Source organism: Balaenoptera physalus (assembly GCF_965194825.1).
Source record: "Balaenoptera physalus genome assembly, chromosome: 16".
In the NCBI taxonomy this organism is placed as follows: domain Eukaryota; kingdom Metazoa; phylum Chordata; class Mammalia; order Artiodactyla; family Balaenopteridae; genus Balaenoptera; species Balaenoptera physalus.
The window spans coordinates 3982364-4005533 of record NC_138898.1 but is presented as its reverse complement, the minus strand read 5'-3'; the positions used below and the strand labels follow the sequence as shown (position 1 = coordinate 4005533).

Genomic DNA, 23170 nt, shown 5'->3' with positions numbered 1-23170 from the left:
CCATAAAGTAGCACACCCACTGCAGGAGCAGCGATGATTTAAAATCGGACGCTCAGAACTGGTTGGATAATTGAGTGGCTGGGTTTTCACAAGGCCAGATACAAATACAGAGCTGTCTCAGTAGCTTATTGTGTGTCAACACGGAACTTTACTGGAGTTAATGCATCAATTAGTTATTAATGAAAACTGATGAGAACATCGTATCGAAGTTCAGGCTCTGTAAAGAATCATTAAGACCTCCAGACCTTGTTCCCATTGAGGACCACGTTTCTGACCACAAGTTTTTTGGTACCAATTAACCTTTTTTCCCTCCATTTATCTTCCTTTGCACGTTGCTGCAGGAGATTTCTCCATCTGCCGGTGAGCATGGAGATCGTCGTCCTCAGAATACAGCTGTGAGGTCAGGATTATCTCTGCCATCCAACTCCTTGGTGGCAGTGGCTCATGACAGACTTCCAGCCCGTGGCAAAGGTCTGGACGTGGGATTGCTTGACACTCACCTGCCGCCCCCCCAGGACCAAGTCTCAACAGACCCCACACCACGCATTTTCTCAGATGCTCAAGAGCCTTCTTCCTTTGAGTCCAAAGGAACCTCTCTCTGCCATGACCTTGCTACCTCTGGGGCTGCCTTTTGTCCTTCTCTGGGGGAGAGAGCAGGTCACACAACCCTGGGAATTCACAGTGTGGAACCACAAGACCACAGCCAGGGTGCAAGGGAGACTCTGACACAAAGCTCCCCCGACAGAAAAACGATAGCAGAGGGTGTGTCCCCATCAGTCTTGCCAGGGAAACCTTCATCTGGGCAGAGACTTTCAGGTTCAGTTCCACTGGGGTCCACTGGAAAAACTCATCTTGAAATACCAGCTTCAGGACCAGGTTCAGCTAGTTCACACCAAGAGGAAGGGAAACACAAGACATTTTTCCCTTCCGGGGGGCAATACGGGTGTGGGGAAGTGCTGGTCTCCTGCCCTCCTGTAGGAAATGACAGTGGGAAATGTCAAGGATCTGGATTCATTGCTCTAAAGGATGGTGTGGTTCCGTCTAGCCCAGGGCAGCCCACGGAGATCCCTGCAGCCCCTTCGAAAACCCTCAGGAAGAGGAGTTTGGAAGGAATGAGAAAGCAAACTCGTGTGGAGTTCAGCGACACCAGCAGCGATGATGAAGATCGGTTGGTGATAGAAATCTGAAACTTCCAGAGAAAGATGCGTCCGCGGTCAAAGATGGATGATGCTTCACGGTAAATGCCATCAAGCGGGCAGGAGAACTGAACTCTATTCATGAAGCCCCTACAGAGAGGAAAGCCATCTGGGGGTCTTTCTAAGATCTCCCCAACCAACTCTGAAACCCAAACTCAGCCTCACCCTTCCCAGGAGGCCCTGCTCACAAGGCACCAGGCTGGGCAAAGGTGGCAGTGAAGCAAGGTCTAAGAAGTCTTGACCTACACCATGACTGTGGCTTGACTCCCAGCTGTATCCTCTGCATTGGTCCTTCGCTGCCTCATCTGGGAAAATGGCATTGACCCAGAGAGCCACGATCGACTTGCTTCCGAACAAATGTGAACCCCCCAGAGTCAAGGGGACAGGTTTCCTCCGTTAGTGAGCTGGGGGTTGGCTTCAAAGGGAGTGAGCATACTTGGGAAAACTGGGGTAGCTTGCAAAAGAGATGGGCTGTGAATTGGGCATCGAGATACTTCTGTTTATTCTGGAGACAAAATCCAGATTCATTCAAAAACTGAAGTTTTGTCCCAATAATTTGCCTCCTTCATGGAAGTTGTAAATATACTTCAAAATGCCCATGATCTGGTGAAATACTAAGTATCTTTCATTGTTGCACAAATGGTCAATGCTTATGTATGATTCAGTGACACAAGCATGTACAGCTCTTGTGCCCAGTGCCTTTTCTGTGGAGACCTCTGAAACCCTTGGTTTTTCCAACTCTTGCAAAAGGAACGTTGTGTTAAAAGTTAATAGAACAGTCTCTGTAATGAGTCATTTTCGAGGGGGAAAAATTCACTTATTTTCCTCTGATTCTTTCTGTCATATTGTGCTCTGAGCAATTTCAATTAGAGGGTTACATTTTAGTAATCTCTACAGCTTAAATTGATGCCTGCTTATCGTGATGGGAGCCTTGTAGATTTCCTCCAGAAGCTTCAAGGATACAAAACTAATTGGAGTTTTGACGCTGTTTTACATCTCAGTAATTTTATTTTGGGGGCTTGGTGTTACTTTGCTGTCAAATTAAATCAGCCTCTGTATTGTGCAAGTCAGAACAGCACAGAGAAAATTCGCCAGTGTTCCAAGCCCATGCGCCCCTGTGCAGAAGAAAATAGGTGATCTGCGTCAGACAACGCAGTGAGCAAAGCCTCCGATTTACTGCACTCTTCTCCTCCTCCTTAAATGGGAGAGGAAAAACTTCAAGAGATTTACACTGCTGCATTCCAATAAAATTTTATACTTGCTTTTGGTATGGTTTTGTACAATTTGAAATTTATAGCCGAGCTCTTTTGGCTTCACTTTGATGTAAGGATGTTCATATGACATCTTGTAGTCCAAAGACGGGGCAGCAATGCAGAACGTCTCACACAAACGAAGATGCTTTAATACGTCCTTGCCTGTGATGAAGGATGGTCCGATTTCATGTATCTTCAAGTGAATTTTCCAATTTTAGGGTAACTCTAGAAACTTCAAGGTGGGACCAGCTGCCCCGGGTGACTTAGCATATGTCTGTGGTCATTTCAGATGCACTCATACATAGCCAAGTGATTTCAAGCCCAGCCAAGAAAAACGTAAGAAGGGAGGTAAAAGGATGCTAAGCATTCACTTCGTGTACTTTCTAAACCAAACAAAAGTAGATGTAATTATCTACCCGTTGGCTTGTCCGTGCCACTATAATGAGAGAGAGGTCTAGGAAAATGGTCTGAATCCTGGAGGGAGAGAAAGTGACCTTGTCCTGAGCTGGCTGGGGAATCTTAGTGAAGACTCACGCCCTCTCGGCACCTGTTTCTCCGACTGGGAAGAAGAGACTAAGACAAGATGTGTTGAATGTGACTTCAGGCCCCGATCCTCGTGAGAGTGGCTCGGAGGTGGTGCCCATGGGGAAGGGTCCTGCACTCAAGGAGTTTGGGAGGGGGCTGTGGGGAACTAAAGCCAATTATTTTTTTGAAGAATGTGAGCTCAGGGAAGCTCCTTCTAATTTTTTTTTTGTCCAGAGCTTTAGATTTGGGGGTGCAATCAACCCATTTCTAAATGGTGGCTCATAATGCAAAAATTAGAAGCAAAGCAGAACACTACTGTGTGAGTGGAAGACAACATGTCTGTGGGCTGGATTGGTTACTTTGTGTTGGGAGGTACTGGTCATCCAGATGCTTCTCTCCTGGACGGCTGCTGAGCTGTTGGCTGGACCACTGGACTGAGGTCAGTAAGTCACGGCTCCCAGTAGCACTGACCTCAGGATAGTCAGGTCAGGTGGAAGCTTGATCCTTCTATGAGCCACGCATGCTGGCTGCCACATCCCAACCTCCATCAAACATGGCGGAACATTGATTCCATCTCTAACTCCCTGTGTCTCTCATACAAGAGTGAGCAGGTTACCAAAATTTCCTGTCTCAGCTGGTCATTTAGCTAGTTGGTGGCAATGTTTTACAAGTGTACCTTACTTTATATCAACATGAATTTGTGAAAAGCTATATTTCAGTGGGTTTAAAAAAATTTTTTAATGTATTTTGAATGACCCGAGGGGACTTGGCTATTGAAAATCATCCGGAGGTAAATATTTTTTTTTAATGTAAAGCTCTTTTATAAAGCAACAAACAATCTCCGATTTTATAAATCTTAACTTTCCTAGGGTTTTTCTTAAAGTAGACGGCAACTATAGGGGTACATTTTAAAGATCATATCAAAACCTAGACCTGATATCAGTGACCTAGAACCCAGTTTGGGTTATTGAAAATAAAACTTCAGTAATATGGATTGATCATTGCTGCAGTGACTCTACAAGTGTGTGCTGTGTAATGGTTAAGGGAAAACAAATTTATTTTAGAACAGGGCAAACTTGAGTTTAAAGATCAGGGATTCCCCTTTCTCCCCAGTACTGCTAATTTCATTGTACCTTCAGGTAAGGGTCTTAACCAATGGTGTCTCAGCTTCTCCCACAGAGAATAACTCCTGGGATGCTGGCACCGACTAAGATAAAGGGCACTTTGAATTCTTTCCTTTTCTCTCAGAGCAAGGTATACAAATGCCACTAACCATGATGCTCAAGACACTGCCAAGTTTCTCTCTCCAGCTGTACCTACAGCTGGCCAGATCTCACTTGTTGAAGATGCATAGAGAAAAGGACTTTCAGGTTCCCCCTTGGCAACCTATACTGTTAAGTGGCTCTTAACGTCATGTGCTTTTTGATGGACAACCTGAATCCTCCTTGTTGTAAAGCATGATGGAGACAACGCATGCCTCCTGTTGCAGATGACCTTTGAGATTCTGGACGAAGCTAATCCCCTTTACTTCACAGTCCAGAAGAACCTATGGTTCATTTGTCAAGAGATAAAATAAGACAGGGGATTGGTGCTTCTGGATTCGAATCAAAACCCTGTCAATAGCATGATGGGTACCTGAGGGCAAGTTAAACTTCCCTTTCCTAAAATCCCTCCTCTAAAGCTCAGATGGGAAGAGTAAAAACGCATCGTGGCCACAGTTCTTGGCATGACAGGTGAACGATTTGCAGCCTCATGCCAAAACGTATTTCCTTGCTTTTACATTCATTACTTAGAATGATCACATTATTCATTTTTTCCCCAGCATAGAAATTTGCATTTTGTGCAAAATTTGCCTGGTGCAGCAGATTTTTATAGTTATGGAAACTCATCATTATCGGGATGTACCACAGCTCAAATCCCCAGACATAATTCAATATGGTGAGGAGAAAATGGTCTGCCTGGCCCTATGGTGATCATATTTCTATAACCACAGCAAACAGGGCTTGTGTATTTCTTCTCACTTCAGTTGTGATTCCCACAATTCTTGTGAGGGAGACTCTTTGGCTTTTGAAACACTACATTTCTCAATATATAAGCACAAATTTTTGCCCTTCTCTTTCAGATACTCATTAAACATAGGTGTCAGGACCCAAAAAATCCAGTGCTAGATTTGTACCTAGTACAATCCTTTGCACCCATGCTTTGCTCTTATGTGGGAATACATATAATTCACTCTGAAGTATAGAACATTGAGAATGTTACTTCACCACTGGAAGAAGAGAAGCCAGGGAAAATAGTCAGCCTCTGTCAGTTGGCGCCCTAGAGGATGACTCAATACCTTATATATGCAGTCAACTCTTCAGAACTTACTACTCTATTGATTGTTCAGAATCAAGAAGCTATTGGCTTCTTGGTTGTTTGTTTAAATGTATTTCCTTCTTTATATGGTTAAATTATTTTGTTTTGATAAAAATAAAACTGAAAATGAAAATGCCTTGTGTGATTTGTTCACATTTTAACCAAAACTACCACAAAAAATATCCTATATAAATTGGATGTCTGATTATTCCTAAATAGTTGACCAAGCGTCCTGGCCGCCATATTGTTATCCCATTCCACTCAACGAAAGAATTAGGTAATGGCAAATTATCACATTTTCTTGTGCTGTTTTCTTTTCCCATGTGTCTCTTCTGTCACTGTCTGCCATATTTTATGGTTCATAACTTAGAAATGTGTTTTTAAATTCCTAAATGTAGCTAAAATTTGAAGCCACATGAGGGCACTATCCACAGTGCAATAATCCCAGAGTTTTCCCCTTAGAATTGATGTTGCTTAGATAATTAATATTATTCATTAGCAGAGAAAAAAACATCTGTAATTCAAAACAATGCCTCCTTATGAAGATAAATCATGTACTCTTGGCAAGAATAATTAGACTTATTTTACATACCAACACAATATTCTTCTATGTCTATACCTCCTGAAGCCACGTGAAATCAATGAAGACACAATGCATTGGGAGAAAAAGTGGGAAAGGAAACATGGGAAGAACAGATATACCAACTGATGGATCTTCATAGCTTTTTTGCTGACTTATCAAACTCTAATAGTGATAAATTAATCCATTATTTCCAAATTTCCATCATTTGAGAACCATCTTACTGCTTTTTGCCATATGTGTCCACATGTGGGTACATTATTTACTTAATACTTTTATTTAAATCATCTCTGTCTTAAAGAAGCTATTCTTTTCCTAAGTAATAATATCTGTGAAATCTCAGCCTTAATTTGGTAGCTGTGTGTATCTTCTGACATGCATTAAAATAAAAGTATTAAGATTGGTCATCCATGTAGCAGTTAAATATCATCTTTGTACTACCCGGCACACACCCCACAGTCGGGGGAAGCATGGAGCTAATCTAAAAGGTACATGTGTTGTTAGTTCTTGAGTTACTCCAGTTTTTGTTAAGCTCAGCTCTCTCTCCAGTCCAACAGAACTGGTGGCGGCAAGTTGCATTGTAGGTTTATCAGATAAGTGTCTTCAGTCAAACTTTACAGCTGATTAATTAGCATTCCAAGTCAAAGGATTCTCACTTCTTTTAGTCTCAAAGGAACAATCATATAATGTCAATATATATATTTTCTTTTTTGGTATTTTATTGGTTGGTTGGTTGGTTAATGAGTACAGAATGATATACAGGAAAGCGTAGTTAGGGATTCATGCTGAACCACCAGTACTCCCATCAGTTCTGATGAAACACCCGCTTCCATACCCTTGAATTTGAAGCAAATGGATTTGGCTGTACTAACAGCCACGGAGAACAATTCTCCAGTCTCCTGCTTGGGGACAGCCTGTTGATCTCTGGGCTGCAAACGCAGAAGGAATTGCTTGGTGACAACTAGGACGTTTGTCTCCAGCTGTGACAGACGTCTGCTTTCAGCCTCCCTCAGCTTCTGCCGGGGGCAAACTCAACACCCTTTACAACTGAGCATCCAGGCGATTTCTACCCAGAAGCAGGGGAATTGTTTTCTGGATAAATGCAGGCATGGATGGATTCCTATAGGGAATTGGCGGTTTTGTATGTGCAGCATCTGGGCATGGGACCCAGCCCTGTCTCTGGCCTCAGTGGCAATCTAGTTTGTCTTCTATGTGTATGTTGTGTGAAACAGAGTAGAATTCGGCAGAATTCAGCAGAAATTCAGACAGAGCCTCTTGACTCCATTGTAAATGAAAGGCCAGATATCTAAGCTTGTATTTGGTCTAAAGAACCCCACCCTATGCGCATGCGGGCACACGTGCGTGCGCACACACGCACACACACAGACACACATGCACGTAAGCCACACCCTACTCTGAAAGTCCTCTTCTTGTTAAAATAAAGAATTGGGTGGAGTGGGCCCAATGAGGTAGGAAATGGCCACATAAACGGCCCCAGAGAGACTTCCTTGGAGGCAGGGCCCACGGTGTCTTCATCTTGGAATAGTGCCCGGCTCAGAGCAGGTATTAACGCACACTTGCTAAGTAAATGAATGGAAATAGCTCACCAGGCAGGGAGAGGAAAGAAAGATTCTAAGATGAGTAATTTGGCCCACCCCTTTTCTGATGGAGACCTGCCTCCTTATCAGAGATGAACAAAGGCATCGAGAGAAGTGCCTGTCCACCAACTTCAGAATTAAGCGACACTTTTCCATTACCTATTCCATCCCGTTCATTCGCCCAATGTTTATTGAGTGCTTAAGTACATAGCAGGCACAGGAGCATATAGGAGTGGAAAAGGCATACAGGATCTGTGGAGCTTTTATTTGGGGGAGAGAATGCCAATTCATGAACCAACCAGGCAAACAAATATGTAAGCAACGTGTTATCAGACGTTGCCAATGGCCAAGAAAGCAAAGGGAATGTTAGAAAGTGTATCTTACCCTAATTCAAAACGTTTAATGCAAATACACATTTTTCTTTTGTTGTCCTCAGTAGAAGAGAAACCGTCCTACACATTAAGATCTATCTCCTTTTCTGTTTCATGCCACCACCTCAATTCTTTGCACATGAAGCAGAGAATGTTGCAGGATGACGTGTCACTAGTCTTGTACTTATAATTTCTCTTACTCTCCTGAAAGCTTCAGTTAGCGTCAGTAAGCATGGTAATTTGGGGCTACCTGTGCTAATGTGCTGAATTCCACATACCTTAGCACTTAGAGGATGAACGCCTGTTGGATCCCATGGTAGCAGAGAAACCCAGGTGGGCACTATTTTGCAGCTAATTTTCTCGAGAGAAACCATCAAATATTTGATGACTTGATGTGCTCAAGTCTGGATTCTTTTTCTCAGGAAAGGTTAAGAAAGCATCCTTAAAGTCAGAGGTTCTCAAAAGGGAACAATTTTACCTCCCTGAAGACATAAGACAATGACCAAAGCCAGTTTTAAAAAAAATTTTTAATGTTTTATTTTTAAAAATTGATTTTATTGAGGTATAGTTGATTTACAATGTTATGTTAATTTCTGTTGTACAGCAAAATAATTCAGTTATACACATATACATTCTTTTTCATACTCTTTTCTATTACGGTTTATTATGGGATATTGATATAGTCCCCTGTGCAATACAGTAGGACCTTGCTGTTTACCTATCCTATATAAAATAGTTTGCGTCTGCTAATCCCAGACTCCCAATCCATTCCTTCCCCACCTCCCCCTTGGTAACCACAAGTCTGTTCTCTATGTCTGTGAGTTTGTTTCTGTTTCCTAGATAAGTTCATTTGTGTCATATTTTAGAGTCCACATATAAGTGATATCATATGGTATTTGTTTTTCTTTTTCTGACTTACTTCACTTAGTATGATAATATCTAGGTCCATTCAATGTTGCTGCAAATGGCATTGTTTCATTCTTTTTTATGGCTGAGTAATATTCCATTGTATACATGTACCACATCTTCTTTATCCATTCATCTGTCAACGGACATTTAGGTGTTTTCCATGTCTTGGCTATCGTGAATAGTGCTGCTATGAACATTGGGATGCATGTATCTTTTCAAATTAGAGATTTGTCCAGTTGTATGCCTAGCAGTGGGATTGCTGGATCATATGGTAGCTCTATTTTTAGTTTTGTAAGGAACCTCCATACTGTTTTCCATAGTGGCAGCACCAATTTATTATACATTCCCACCAACAGTGTAGGACGTTTCCCTTTTCTCCACACCCTCTCCAGCATTATTTGTAGACTTTTTAATGATGGCCATTCTGACCAGTGTGAGGTGGTACCTCATTGTAGTTTTGATTTGCATTTCTCTAATAATTAGCAATGTGGAGCATATTTTCATGTGCCTGTTGGCCATCTGTATGTCTTCTTTGGAGAAGTGTTGACCAAAGGAAGCTTTGATTTCACAGCTTGGGTGAGGGGTGCCACTGGCATCTGAGGTGGAGGCCAGGGGTGCTGCTCAACACCCTACGAGGCACAGGACGGTCCCCATGAAGAAGTAGCCAGTCTCACTGCCAATACTGCTGAGGTTTAGGAACTCTGGTCTAAGAAGGTGAGGTCACAGTCTATTAGCGACCCTAGAACAGCCCTGTCCTCAGACTGATGACGAGATTAGAACGGGGAGAAAGACTTGCCTTGACAGGACCAGCAGCAGAGTCTGGGCTCCGTATCCCAGTCCAGTATGCTTTCCGTAGCCTCACATCTGGAACTTTCCAAGTTGCGTGAGGACTTGTGTCTTGAGTCTACACACAGTAGACCATCAGTGGGTTATGGTCCAATTAACTTCATTTTTTTTTTTTCACCCTTCACTCCACCTTGAGGAGAAAGAACCAGGACATGGGATGTTAAGTCAATGTGAACAGATGTGTGAATATCAACTAGACATTCAGTAAAGACAGATCAAAAGATCAGCTTTTACTGTGAGGGTAAATGCAACCTAAAGTCCCATAGTACTCCGTTGACCTCTACAGCCAAATGGAATGAAAGAACATAATACTACTGCAGGGAACCGGGGAGTTTTCAGATTTGGTTGGGGTGCACCAAGTCAGAAAGGTTGCTTTGAACCTTCTTCTTTTTAGAGGAAACTGACAACCAGAGGATTTGGTCCTGGCTCGAGTCAGAGGCAAGGCTGTGACTGATACCAAAGTCCCAAAGTCCAACATGCTTGCCATGACATGACCAGATGCTGCCTCTGAAATCTTCCATTATGTCCGCTGTCCTTGCTAAGAGTGTCAAGTAGAACAATACATTTTATAAAGGTTTTCTGCATCAGGGCTGGGAAATATCAATGGAGTTCTGGTTAACTGGAAACCATCCAGAAAATTAAATTATCTAGACTAACCCATTCCCCAAATGTTCTAGTTAATCTAGGTGTGATTCTGTTGGTTTTGCAAAAAGAAAACTTCTCTCCTAAGACGTCTGGACGCAAATGGTCCCCTAATTTATGTACTTGAGTACAATAAATTTGGCAGGGATCACAAACGTAGACAAAGAAGATGTTAACAGCAAAAAAGACATCACCAAAAAGCCTTTGGAAGACAAACACTTCTCATCTTCAATTATAAGACAACCTGATGCAGAGAGAGAATAAATTAATTTAAAAACCTCCTGCACAAAGAAAATAATGGAAAAATACATCATAAGTAGTTATGCCTTTTGTGCTAAAAACAAGTGATTTGGAGAAAATAACTACATGGGACTGAATGTGTTAGTCTTATTATCTTTTTCTGGTTTTAAATTCTTAGGGGAGAAACAGAGAACAAGAGAAAAGAAAAGAAGCTTTCATTGTTTCAACAAACATTTATTGGGTATTAGTATGTTGCCAGGCACCAGGCTACACTTTCTGTGACTTTTTCTACTTTTAAAATTACCTTCAGTCAAGAACTTCTAGATGCCTCATTGCTGGATTCCGACAGTGTGAGAAAGGCCATTCTTCTAAGGTTTTTGCCAAAACCATTATGGTTCAACTTTAGAGATGCAGCTGGGAATCTCACTTTGTCCCCTTGTCCCCCATGGGAACCTGAGTTTTAGGGCTTGGTCCATCTAGGCTTAGGGGACATCCATTTGCAAGGAGAGGTTTACGAGTCTCAGGATGGCTTTTCCTGGAAGCAGACTCTGAAACGGTGTTCAGTGACGGGGTCTATCAGGGGATGCCCTTGAGGTCCACATTCCTTCCATGCATCCAACAAATATTTATTCAACACCTGCCATCTGCCAGGCATAGCCTGGTAGAGAAGCTGTCATTAAACAAAATATTACACGTTATTTACTTAAAATTTGTCAAATGATAAAAAGGGACCATACCAGGTGAGAAAAGAGAAAAGAATTGGGGGAACCGACAGACTCGGGGTAACTTGAGCCTGAATGCTGACTTAGGATGAGAGGAAAATTGATGTTTCAGGTGGAGGGAGCTTTGAGTGGCAGGAACGAAAGGACGGTGGTGTGGCCCTGACATGTGGGATGGGAGCAGACAGTGAGACTGCAGGGGGCAAGGGCCAGACCTGGGGGATTTTATGGGCGGAGTTAAGGAGTATGCTTTTATCCTAAAGGCTATGACCAAAAACTCCACACCATGCTTGGGGATCTAGGAAGGAGATTCTTCTGGGACTAGAAAGCTGGAAATTGGCTTAAAATGTAAATGCACACTCCTGTCGGCAAAGTTCATGCTGTTCCTGAGAATGGGAGGTACCTAAGATGAAAATAGCATCTTCCAACGGGCTCAAGAGGGAGTTGCACAGAGCTGCACAGAATTCCATACGGAGCCGTTTAGGGTTTTGTCTCAGCGTCTGGTTCACCCTGACCATGGTAATTTTCACAGCAGCTCACCTCAACGGAATAGTCTAAACTTTAAAACGAAATACTTAAAGGGTCAGTTGACCACAAGATTTGAGAACTGCCGTCCATAAACCCTCTAATGAAGAAGTAGATGGCTTGAATTGCCTTGCAGTTTTCACAGTCACCTGGATGAAAAGATGAAAGAAAATAAGTCACTGTAACAACCAGCAGAGTCCAAATGTCTGCTGTCCGGGGTTGCGTCTTATGAGACTCATGAAGTAAGACATTTCTCTTCTAACTATGGAGGAACAGAATTGAGATGAATTGGGATCTGATAAAATTCCAGAGTCTTAGACTCACATTTGGAATCTTCCTTCTTCTCTCTCCCTCTCATTCCCTCTTCATCGAGAGAGAATGGTGGGGAAGCATTTGAAAAACAAGTCTATTTTTGGATTGAGGAAGAGCAGCCTCTACTAATGTGTGGTCTTACCCAGGATTCACTCAGAGCACCGCACCCGCCGGGGCTGCTTTATTTTGTTCGGCTATCTCCGTTCTTATTTCACATAGATTTAAAGTTTGAAAAGCTTAACCTTTTCAGTCAGTAGCTGAGCTCTCACCCCGTAGAGATCAGCCAATTAAAAAAACAATTCCTGGGTCATTGTAGATGAGTCGTCTTTTATTTGATGCTTATAAAAATGGTCCACATCCGACCAGGAAGGCATCGGGAAAAAGCACTTCAAAATGTGCTGTCTTCAAAGTGTCAGAAGATAACCCTTCAGGGCTGGGAACCTGGGAACAGAAGGTGAATATTGGTCTTTAATTAAGGAAACTGTTGAGAAGGAAGAACATTTAACATTTTAAACCACCGGTGGCTTCACAGCTACAGGAAGCGCCTGGGTGACAAAGATGGACTTGTTGCCCCCGCTGTCCTGGTACCTGCCTTGGCCCGTGCAACTGACCCAAAGCTAAATGCTTCCCACCAGGGGGCGGATTAGAAATGATCATCGACTCCCCGCACTGTGACAACTCAATTTTCACAAGTGGCAAAGGAAGCAAAGCTGCAGTCCCCTCCTGGGGGACACGTTTGCCACAAAACATTAACAGAGCTGGAGAAGTAATGGTTCTCTGCCCGGAAAGGCCCGCAGGTGTGGGACCGTGCAAGGGCGCCGCCGTACGCCGAGAGATCAGAACCTCATCGTGCAGATTTCATCACAATTTCATCTGAGGGAGAAAGAGCTTATAGGCGGAGGGATGGAGGAAAAAAAATCCTAAGGATTGTACTTTGATTTTATAAGCAGATTGTTGGAAATTACTGACAGATTGAATGAAATAATACGCTTTGGAGCAGCAGGGAACTTAAAGGTGGAGATCTAATTGATTTCTACCCTAAACCTAGGAGCAGCTATATTATTAATCAGCCCCGTGGCCACTGCTTGGTGGTCTCCTGCACACCGGGAGGAAATGTAGCTTCCAGTTACATACGTATGAATTTCAAATGACACCTGGTGTACCAGAGGGAAGAATTCATGTGGCTGGGGAGTTGCAACCCATCTCTGGACGCACTTGAGCAGAAACACACCACCCCATAAAATGGTGGAATTACAGAGCATTGGGGGGGGGCACGGTGAGGGTGAAAAGCCCCAGTCCGTAAGGGCCCCACCTGGTCAGCTCTCTGTTGAAGCACATGCTCTCTTCCTTCCTACAAAGCCCTTTGCCCTAGCCCCGGCCTGAATAGGCTTCAGATCTGCCTTGAATACGAACTACCTCTGGGTGCATTCAGCCATTTTCTACCCTGAAAGTCAGAGAGACAAAAGGCAGATTGTGTCTGTATTTAAATGATCTTTCAGGGGTTCACGAAATGTCGAGATAAGATGAAGGTCAGCTGGGGAGGCTTTTCCGAATTAATATGCATTCTTTACCATCCAAGTTTCAAAGATCCTCTTCGGTTAAGCTTCCAGAGTTTTCCTCCAGCATTCAAACAAAAGACAACGTTTTTGTGATAGGGTTGATTATAAGAAAGGAGGATGGTTTCCTTGAACAAAGAAAGTCTTTTGCTTTCATGGAGAAGATACCCCCCCAAAATCACCAGGGATGGCCGATTTGCATATGAGTAGCCACTGTGGGTCCAGCTGGTGCTGGATATCCGAGATTCCGAGACCGAGACAGACCTGTTTCTGCTCACAGGAAGGCTCAGAGTAAGATGTGTTCAATTATATAGTGTGAGCAGGAATGCTCATTCAGTTATTCGTTCATTCAACAAGCCGTCAACAAGCCAGAGTGCCTAAAATCTTCAGAGTCAGCGTTCACGAGTCACTAGATAAAACAAAGGCTTATAGGAGCATGTGTTCAATGCTTTGGACCCAGACAAACCTGGGCTTGAGTCTGCCTCTGCTCTGAGTCTGTCTGGTTTGAGTCTCCTCTGTGCCTCAGTTTTTCCTTCCATAAAATAGGGACAGAGAGAACCAGCTCTTGGGTTTCTTGCATTAAATGAGGGCCTTTCATCTCTTAGCCAGCAGCTCTGGACTCAGAACTTGATGACACCCAAAAAATGACTGGGAACCTGAAATGATTACAAAATGATAACAAAACCTCTATTACAAAATGGTGATCAATATTTATCATTCTATAAATCAACATGAAAAACATTTAAAATTATGTATTAATTCATTTTAAAGTAGTAATAATAAACCCATTACATATCTTTTTTTGTTTTTAATTTTATTTATTTATTTATTCATTTATTTATTTATTGGCTGTGTTGGGTCTTCGTTTCTGTGGGAGGGCTTCCTCTAGCAGCGGCAAGCGGGGGCCACTCCTCATCGCGGTGCGCGGGCCTCTCACCATCGCGGCCTCTCTTGTTGCAGAGCACAGGCTCCAGACGCGCAGGCTCAGTAGTTGTGGCTCACGGGCCTAGTTGCTCTGCGGCATGTGGGATCTTCCCAGAACAGGGCTCGAACCCGTGTCCCCTGCATTGGCAGGCAGACTCTCAACCACTGCACCACCAGGGAAGCCCCCATTACATATCTTTATATAGAAAACAGCAATATTTTCCAAACCAAGCATTTAGTGAAAAGAGGGGCATTGTTTGCCATTTTTGCACATCTCTTTCAATATCTGTTGCAGTATCACACTCTATGTGGTCTCTGGAAAATTCCACCATGTGCTCCTAAGAGAATCTGAATATAAAAGGCCAATAACATCTGAGTATTTCTGTGAAAATGGTGTCAAACCCCTTGAAAGGGACCCCAGGTCTCACCACAGCACCATTGTGGCCAGTCCTTTGATCTTCACTATAACCCTTCAGGTAAGTACTATTTTCATTCCCATTTTACAGATGAGGAAATTGAGGCACCAAAAGGTTAAGAAACTTGCCTGAGGCCACACAGTTAAGAGCAGCAGAGCTGGCATTTAAACCCAGCTGTCTGCCCCTAGGGTCTGTGTTCCTCCCTACCCTTTCTCATTCAGAGAACCCAGAATAGCTCAGACCCAGGAAGCTCTTGGTAAATGAGAGCAGGTGGGACAGCCAGGAAGTAGTGTGACATCCTTCTGTTATGGAAATGATCCCACCCCATCCTCCAAGGGCCAGTTCATCTTGGTGCTCAGAGAAATGGATGGAGGGAGAGAGGGACTAAGACAGCCCATTAGAATTGAGATTCAAGGCTTTGGAAAACAGTCCTTAAGAATCTGAACATTCCTTAATCACTGAATTCGCATTCTAGAACATCTCCAGGGACTAGAGGTCACTCACAGAGGAGAGTCTGTCTGTCTGAGCACCCGAAAAGCTTTAGAAACCCCCCGGCCATCAGAGCAGCTCTGCCCCCCTTGGCTTAGGCTGTGATGGGGCCAACCCACCACGTACATTTGTGGAGAACAAACAAGACACACACATTTAAGGGAGAGCGGTGAAAATGTCCCATCAGCACAGGTCTCTCAGGCTTTGACCAAAAACGTGGGTAGTTGATTCAAACGACTTGCAGCTTGGGGGGGGTGGGGGTGGGGTGGGTGGTACACTCTGAGGCCAAGCAAAAGCAGAGGAATATGTCTCATACTTAAAAAAAATCCGTGGACCATTTTTGGCTCAAAATATGCCAAGACTTTGCAACTCACCTGTTCCCATTTGCCAGTTCAAAAGAAAAAAAGAAGAGGAAAAAAACCAGCCACATTAGAATTCATGGGAGGAAATGAGATTGTATTTGAGACACTGGCAACTGGATTTCTTTGTTTTATTAGCATAAGTGAATTATTAATTCAGCACAGAAAAAGCATAGATCTCTGTCATATAAAAAGTCACCAGTACCACAAGGGACCTTCACAAACCAGGATGATAATAATATCTAACTTACATTTGCATAATGCTTTACAATTTCCAAGGCCCTGCCATATACTCTGTGGGTTTAGCTTTGATAGCTGCGTGGAATAGAGTTTTGCCCTGGGTAGAACTGCAGGACAGCAAGGGGATATGAGTTCATCACCATCAAGCCCCACATCAGGGATAAACACTCTAGATTTAATCAGAAGCGCCTGGGGGGAAAAGGTCATTAATATTTAGCATTTTTTATTGCATTCCCAAACTCCATCGAACTTTTTCAGAATGTGCCTTTGAGAATCAAGGGCCACGGGCCCAGCTCTGGGGAGTGGTCCAGTCTGAGCCTTCATGAGCTCTGTCCGTTCTTTTATCCCTAATGGGATAGAGATGTTTGCCACCGCGAGCAACTTGTCCCAGTTTGCCTGGGACTTTCCCAGTTTTAGGGCTGAAAGCCCAACATCCCAGGATTCCCCTGAGTCTTGGGCAAACGGGGGTGGTTGGTCACCCTACCAACAATCAGGATTGAGAAATCCCTGATAATATCACACACGTTGTGCCCACTATGGTCCTTTCCTTCATCTCTGCAGTTTTACTTCTGGCTGCTGCTGGCTTGGAGCTTAATGTTTCCCAAGTGCCTTTTGTCTGGCTGGCAAGACTGGCCTCAGAGACGTGTTCCTCTCCTCTCTCCCCTCCCCAGCTCTGTCAAAGCAGTGAGGGGGCAGTGGGCGCCCAGCAAGGGAACACCCAGTCTCTTTGTGGGGAGTCCCCTGAGTAATATTCCAGTGTGTGTGTGTGTGTGTGTGTGTGTGTGTGTGTGTGTGTATACACCACATCTCCTTTATCCATTCGTATGTTGATGGACACTCAGGTTGCTTCTATATCTTGGCAATCATAAATAATGCTGCTATGAACATTGGGGTGCATGGATCTTCTTGAATTAGTGTTTTTGTTTTTCTCGGGTATCTACCCAGGAGTGGGATCGCTGGGTCACATGGTAGCTCTGTTTTTAGTTTTTTGAGAAACCTCCATATTGTTCTCTATAGTGGCTGCACCAATTTACATTCCCACCACAGTGCGCGAAGCTTCCCTTTTCTCCACATCTAGAAACGTGTTTTCCCTGAGAAGCCAGAAGTCTGTGGACAGAATAGCCCCAAAGACAAAGACCTTGGAAGTGCCCGTCTGCCCGTGAGGCCATCTGACCTACCCTATGAAGCCAAAGGCTTAGAACACAGCAAAGCCTCCTCTTCCTGTGCAATTTTGGGAAGATCCAGAAGGTTATTCTGAGGAGGATTTAGCAGCTAAAGCTGAGAGAAAAAGAAAATAAATGAATAAAAGAAAATATTCACTGTCCTCCAGGATGTAGCCTGAAAAATAGCAACATAATCGTGATTTCGTAATAATTCAAACCAGATGAAGAGAACTTCGTATCTAACCCCACACCAATTGCTCTGATTTCTAATCAATTATTGTGGAAGTAATCCATCCATCACCCACCCATACATCCATCTTTCCACCCACCAGCAGCCACTGGGAGGGGGAGGGGAGGTGCCGAGCACAGGCTCCGGAGTCAGGCAAGATTGGAGCTAAATTCCTATTTTGTTCATGCATCAGTTCTATGATTTGGGGCAAATTACTGACTTTCCCTGAGCTTCAGTTTTCTCATCTGTAAAGTGGGGGTAGTAATTGTTCCTGCTTCACAGGGTTAAAAGCACATAAAGTTCTAAATGCTCAGAGCCTGACACACACACACAGAAGGTTCTCACTCACCATGAGCTCTCTCCTCAGTTTTCACAGAACAAGCCTCAAGGCACCATCGAGTGGTGGCCACAGGGAGCCAGGGTCAAGGTGAGTGATGGCGGAGCCCTTGAGGTCCAGCCATGGTGTGGTCATTGCCCATTTTCACTTTCAAGTAACATGTCTACTTCTATACCTTTATCCTACAAAAACACGTTGACAGGTGCCCCAAGACATTTTTTAGGAGAATGCAGCATAAATGCCCACACACAAGTAAAAAGTTCAGTAAACCATAGTACATCTGTTCAATGCGTATGCTGCAGGGTTCAAAAGAATGAGTCGATTGGTAAGTATCATAGGGAAGCGCCACCGAGTTGAGTCTAAGAGTATTTAGCAGATGCCCACATTTTTATAAAAATAAGCAAGAAGCAATAATGTGTTGTAGCCGAGCCTAGAGGAAAATAGTGGAATACACAGGAATAGGTGTCACACAGCTGTTGAGGTTGGCTTTCTCAGAGGATGGTGGTGTCATGAGTAGCATGGTCATATCATTCATTGGCCAATGGAAGCCCCCTGGGGCATACCACAGGGGACTTTCCTTGGCGTCGAAGAGCACTCAGGATTCACATTTGCTGGTGACAAAATCCCAGGCAAATCTGCTTGGTTCGTATCCCCCTTCCCAGAGCCCTTCATTCACTGGGACTAAACCAGGCCTGGACGGGGGCGGGGGGGCCTCTCCCATCAGAACCTAGGGGTGGGGAGCCGGCCGGCTGGGATGTAGCACTGCCCAAGCTGTCAAGGGAGAATGGGAGCCTGGCTGCTGGAAAAACAGAATCCACCGGGTCCAGTGCGGTCCATGGCATATTCTTGCAGCATTGGAAGGTTATAGACCTGAATGTCATTGAGGGAAATTCACTGGTTTGATGCAAACAGCAAAAGCAAGGGGACCTTCTAAGAAATGCCGGTGGATAAGGCTGGAGGCTGCTGAAGACTCAGAAAAGCAATAAAGTGGTGAAGAGAGAAGGAGGAAGGAACCCGGGTCCCAGGTGGTGAAAGAGTGTAGGTTTTCTTCCTTGCACCGGGGCGAGGGAGCTGTGCTTTGAAGAGCCAGCAGTGGGAATGGGTAGAGTGAGATGCTCCGGAAGGAAAGTGTTTGCTTCCCTTGATTGGAAGCAGCTGTGGGTCTTGAACCTTGCAGAGAGGCAGAAAGTTTGGTGTCTCCATGGTGTGAGAGGTTACTCGGGATGATTTCCTGCCACCCAGGCCCCACGGAATTGGAACCGTTTTTCAACTTCTTCAGACATCCAAGACTTCCAGGGGTTCTGGGAAGGTCTCCGAACATCCCTCTAAATCAACCTGGCCATATTGTCCCTGGGAGGGCTCGACTGATTCCAGCACTGGGGGAGCCCCGAGCTCCCAGACCTTGTCGGTTCACTCACTGCCTGCCCCTCAGAGCGACTTGGGTGACTCAAGCTTCCAAGCAGAGAAATGATCCCTTGGAGATCTGCGCTCACATTTAATTCTCAGGAGCCCTGGGAGGGTTACCGTGATGTAAACAGGAGCCTTAGAGCAGGGTCAGAGAAATTGCTAGAATGATAAGCAGGTTAGGAGACAATGAGTTTTGACTCCCCTGGATGGTCCCCTCACCATCACATTGGGGCCAATTAATAATGCCTACCTTAAAGGGTTCTATTTTTTAGCAAGTTTTCAAATTTAAACAAATTTTTAAAATTTTAAAATAGTTTCAGATTTACAGAAAAGTTGCAAAGGCAGTACAGAGTCCCATAAACCTTTACCCAGTGTCCCTTATTTTTCACATCTTGCATTTCTGTGGTACATCGGTGACAATGACAGTGCCAACATGGGTATATTACTATGAACTAAACTCCGCAGTTTATTCAGATTTCACTAGTTTTCTCCTAATGTCGCTTTGCAGGTCTAAGACCCCATCCAGGACACCACATTGCATTTGGTTATCACATCTCCTTAGGCTCCTCTGGGCTCTGATGACCTTGACGGTGTGGAGGAAGACTGGTCAGGTGTTTTGTGGCATGTCCCTCCATTTGGGGAGGGGACCACAAAGGTGAAGTGCCCTTCTCATCATGTCATGTCAGGAGTTCATGCCATCCTCCAGCTTAATCATGGAGGGTCATTTTGAGGATTCAGTGATATCATGCTTATAAGACACTTGGAAGAGCTCCTGGCCCCTAGCAGGTCCGCGATGATTAGACAAGTGGATTAACAATTGAGCAAGTGATTGTTGAGGATTTTCGCTTTGTCCGTTTGTGTGTCTATTTCAGACAAAGAGGAATCAGCCCCCGTTCCTACCCTCTAGGACCCTCCAGTCCCGGGTGTAGATGACCACCTCCACTTCCAATCCATAATGCTTTGTTCATGATGCTATTTTCAGCTGCTTCAGAGTCAGGGCTGTAGCTGCTGGCAACTGGGATGTGTGGGAAACAGGAACATGAACCAACACAGCAATTTCTGGCCAGGGATGAACAGCCCAGCAGACAAAGGAAAGGAGGTTTACAGAGCCACAGCTCAGCCTGCAGTGGAGACAGCGAGCCACTAGAAAGGAGGGGATTCTTTTGAAATAGCTCTCAGTGGAACCCAGTGGCCGAGAGGAACACCTGCAGCGTCTCTTGCATTGATTTCCCACACTACCTTGGAAGCACCCCTCCAAAATGGCCATTGTTGATTTCCTTGTATGCAAAAATGGGGGCAGTCATAGTGGAGTGGCCTTTCTCTCCAGTTTAAGTTGATTAGCCTTTGGGTACATGTAGATACAGAGACAAAAAAAATCCCAGTCCTCAAAAAGCTCAGTTTTAGAACATGATGAGACTCAAAAGGTACAAAACATGTAAAAAGTACTTTAAAAGAAAAAGTGCAATACAAATGTAAGATTTCTAAATAAAAGTTTGGGAATTCCCTGGTGGTCCAGTGGTTAAGACATGGGCTTTCACTGCCGTGGGCCCAGGTTTAATCCCTGGTTGGAGAACTAAGATCCCACAAGCCGTTTGACGTGGTCAAAAAATAATAATAAATAAATAAAAATAATAAATAAATAAATAAAAGGCTGAGTGAGATGGTCTCATCTGTCTTTCCAGTCCCTTTTTCTCACCAGACTGGTGATACCATCAAATATAAAAAATGCTGCTGTGGAGGTTTTGCTGCCTCTGAGTGGCCAGAATGAGGGGAAATCTCCATCTCTTATAAGATAGGCAATTTTTAAATAACAAGTTTTCAACCAAGACACAACATGGTTAGTATAACTCCCTAACACTCAAAGCCATTGTCTTGTTCTTGTTGAAAATCTTGGAGGATACAGTTTGGGAACTTGTTTCAATTCAGCAAACTATGGTTTTAACAGGAGCATCTAAGAAGTTCCCAGCACTGCTTTTGGGGGATTCTTTAATTACAATGAATGTCCAATTGAACTCAAGTGAGCTTTAATTTTTTTGACTGGAGAAGCAGCAGTGATGGGTACGTGAGGGTGTGCTTCTGCTTTTTGCAATTATCGGAACATTTTAATCACATTTTCCTAATCAGTAAAGAGCTCATAGCACATATAGGATCATGGGTGAAAAATGGATACTAGGGGAAACTAATTATTTTTTATTTTTGAGGGCAAGGGGGAGATGTTAGCTTAGCACCATGGACTTATAAATGGACTTAGGACTTATAAATGCTCCAAAGCTCAACAGATTCCCTTACAGCAGAGCACTGATGCGCAAGGCTGCAGGGAACATTTCCAAGTGGAGTTACATTGCACAATGTACGTGCTTGAGCTCTAGGAGTTTTAAATTTATGCCGTGTATGAACTGCACTTATTTTCACCATGATTTCCCAGGGAAAGTTTCGAACCCCAGAGGAATAGCATCCAGTCCTAGAGTTAGAAGATGATAGAAAATCAAAGGGCTCCAGCCTTTTTTTCTTTTTCTTTCTCCCATCCTCCATTGACAAGAAGCAGAAGTTCTGCCTGGTCAGGCAGATGGTCTCAGTAGGACAAAGCACATAAAATGAACGCATACCTGGATTTTTTTTTCATACCTGAATTTTTGTTTGCAGATGTTAGTCCGTGTGAGCAGAGTTGGTGTGAGGGTACCAGGGGTTCTCAACCCAAATGTTCCAGCCGTAGATTTTAGTTACTAGAGTCACTGGCTTCCCTGTTCTGCCTGAGCTGATTTGAGTTGGGTTTTGGGTTTTGTCATCTAAAAAGTCCTCCCTGGTTTCTAAACACAGAGCCCGGTCTGCAAAGGGATGCTTAGTAAGCATTCCTGTCTGAATGACTGAAGGCTTTAAAATGCACACTCCTGTCCGCCAGGGTTCCCAGCCTTGGCACATAGACACTTGGGGCCAGATGCTTCCTTATAGGGGCTGTCCTGTGCACTGCAGGAGGTTTCACAGCACCCCTGGCCTCCATCCACTAGATGCCAGTAACCAACATCACTCCCCCAAGCAGTGACAATCAAAACTGTCTTCAGACACTGCCCAGTGTCCCCTGGGGAGCAGGCATATCACCCCCAGTTGAGACCCACTGATGTAAACAAACCTGCAATACCTCATTTTGAAGAATGTATTGGACATCTTCTATAAAAAGTACCACGTGGATTGGATGAGAACACCAAAAAAGAAACTAACATAAAATGAGAGAAGGTGAATTGAAATGAAAGAAAGGTCAAGATCTTATTTCTTGTGTTCCTTCTGGTTTAGAAGAGGTTTGCCATCTTCAGATGCCAATGCTGATCCAAGCCATTTATATTCCAGAAGCTTCTGGGAGAGAAATGGATCTCATTCATCAGAGGCTGCCAGTCACCATTCACCCCCTGGTCTGTTTTGGAGTCATTTAATTTCTTACCGAACACTGCTCGCATTTGCACCCTGTCTCTATCTTTCTCTCTCTTAATAATGAAGGGGTTTCAAATAAATAGAAGTTTGCTTATCATCCTAATTGCACTTATTTATTTAGAACAGCAAAGTCCTCTTGAGATGACAAATGTGCTTTCTGCCACAATTCTGCAGCTGAAGGTTTAGAACGGATCGTGTAATTAATTGGATTCTGTCACCAGAATGCTGGCTTCCCTTTGCTTCAGTTTGCAGGTGTGAAAAGTCCCAGAATCGGCCTTGCCAGGTGAAGCTTCCATGCGTTTTAGCCTGCGGGGACGGGACCTTGTAGGCTGGCCCTGCAGCCCCTCAGTTTTTTCACTGGCTTTTGACGTCGGGAAGATTCCCCCTTTGCACACAGCCATCTCCTCTGTTGAATCTGGACAGCTTTGAACATGCATTACACCACAGAATTGGGCCCTGCTTTTTGCCAAATTGTTATTTCTCAAAGCTTATTTAGACAACATCTGGCCTCCGTTTTGCTTGATGTAAGGATTTTCTCCTGAGGCCCCTGCCT

General features: G+C 44.0%; 1 protein-coding gene across 1 annotated transcript in view; it reads left to right on the top strand.

Moving 5' to 3' along the window:
* ZNF831 (zinc finger protein 831) overlaps positions 1-14424 on the top strand; it is a 93786-nt gene extending 79362 nt beyond the window's left edge. The window contains exon 5 of the mRNA XM_082428353.1: positions 342-14424. Coding sequence (XP_082284479.1) covers positions 342-1187 — 846 coding nt within the window. The 3' untranslated portion in view covers positions 1188-14424. The remainder of the gene's footprint in view (positions 1-341) is intronic.
* Positions 14425-23170: the final 8746 nt, after the last annotated feature.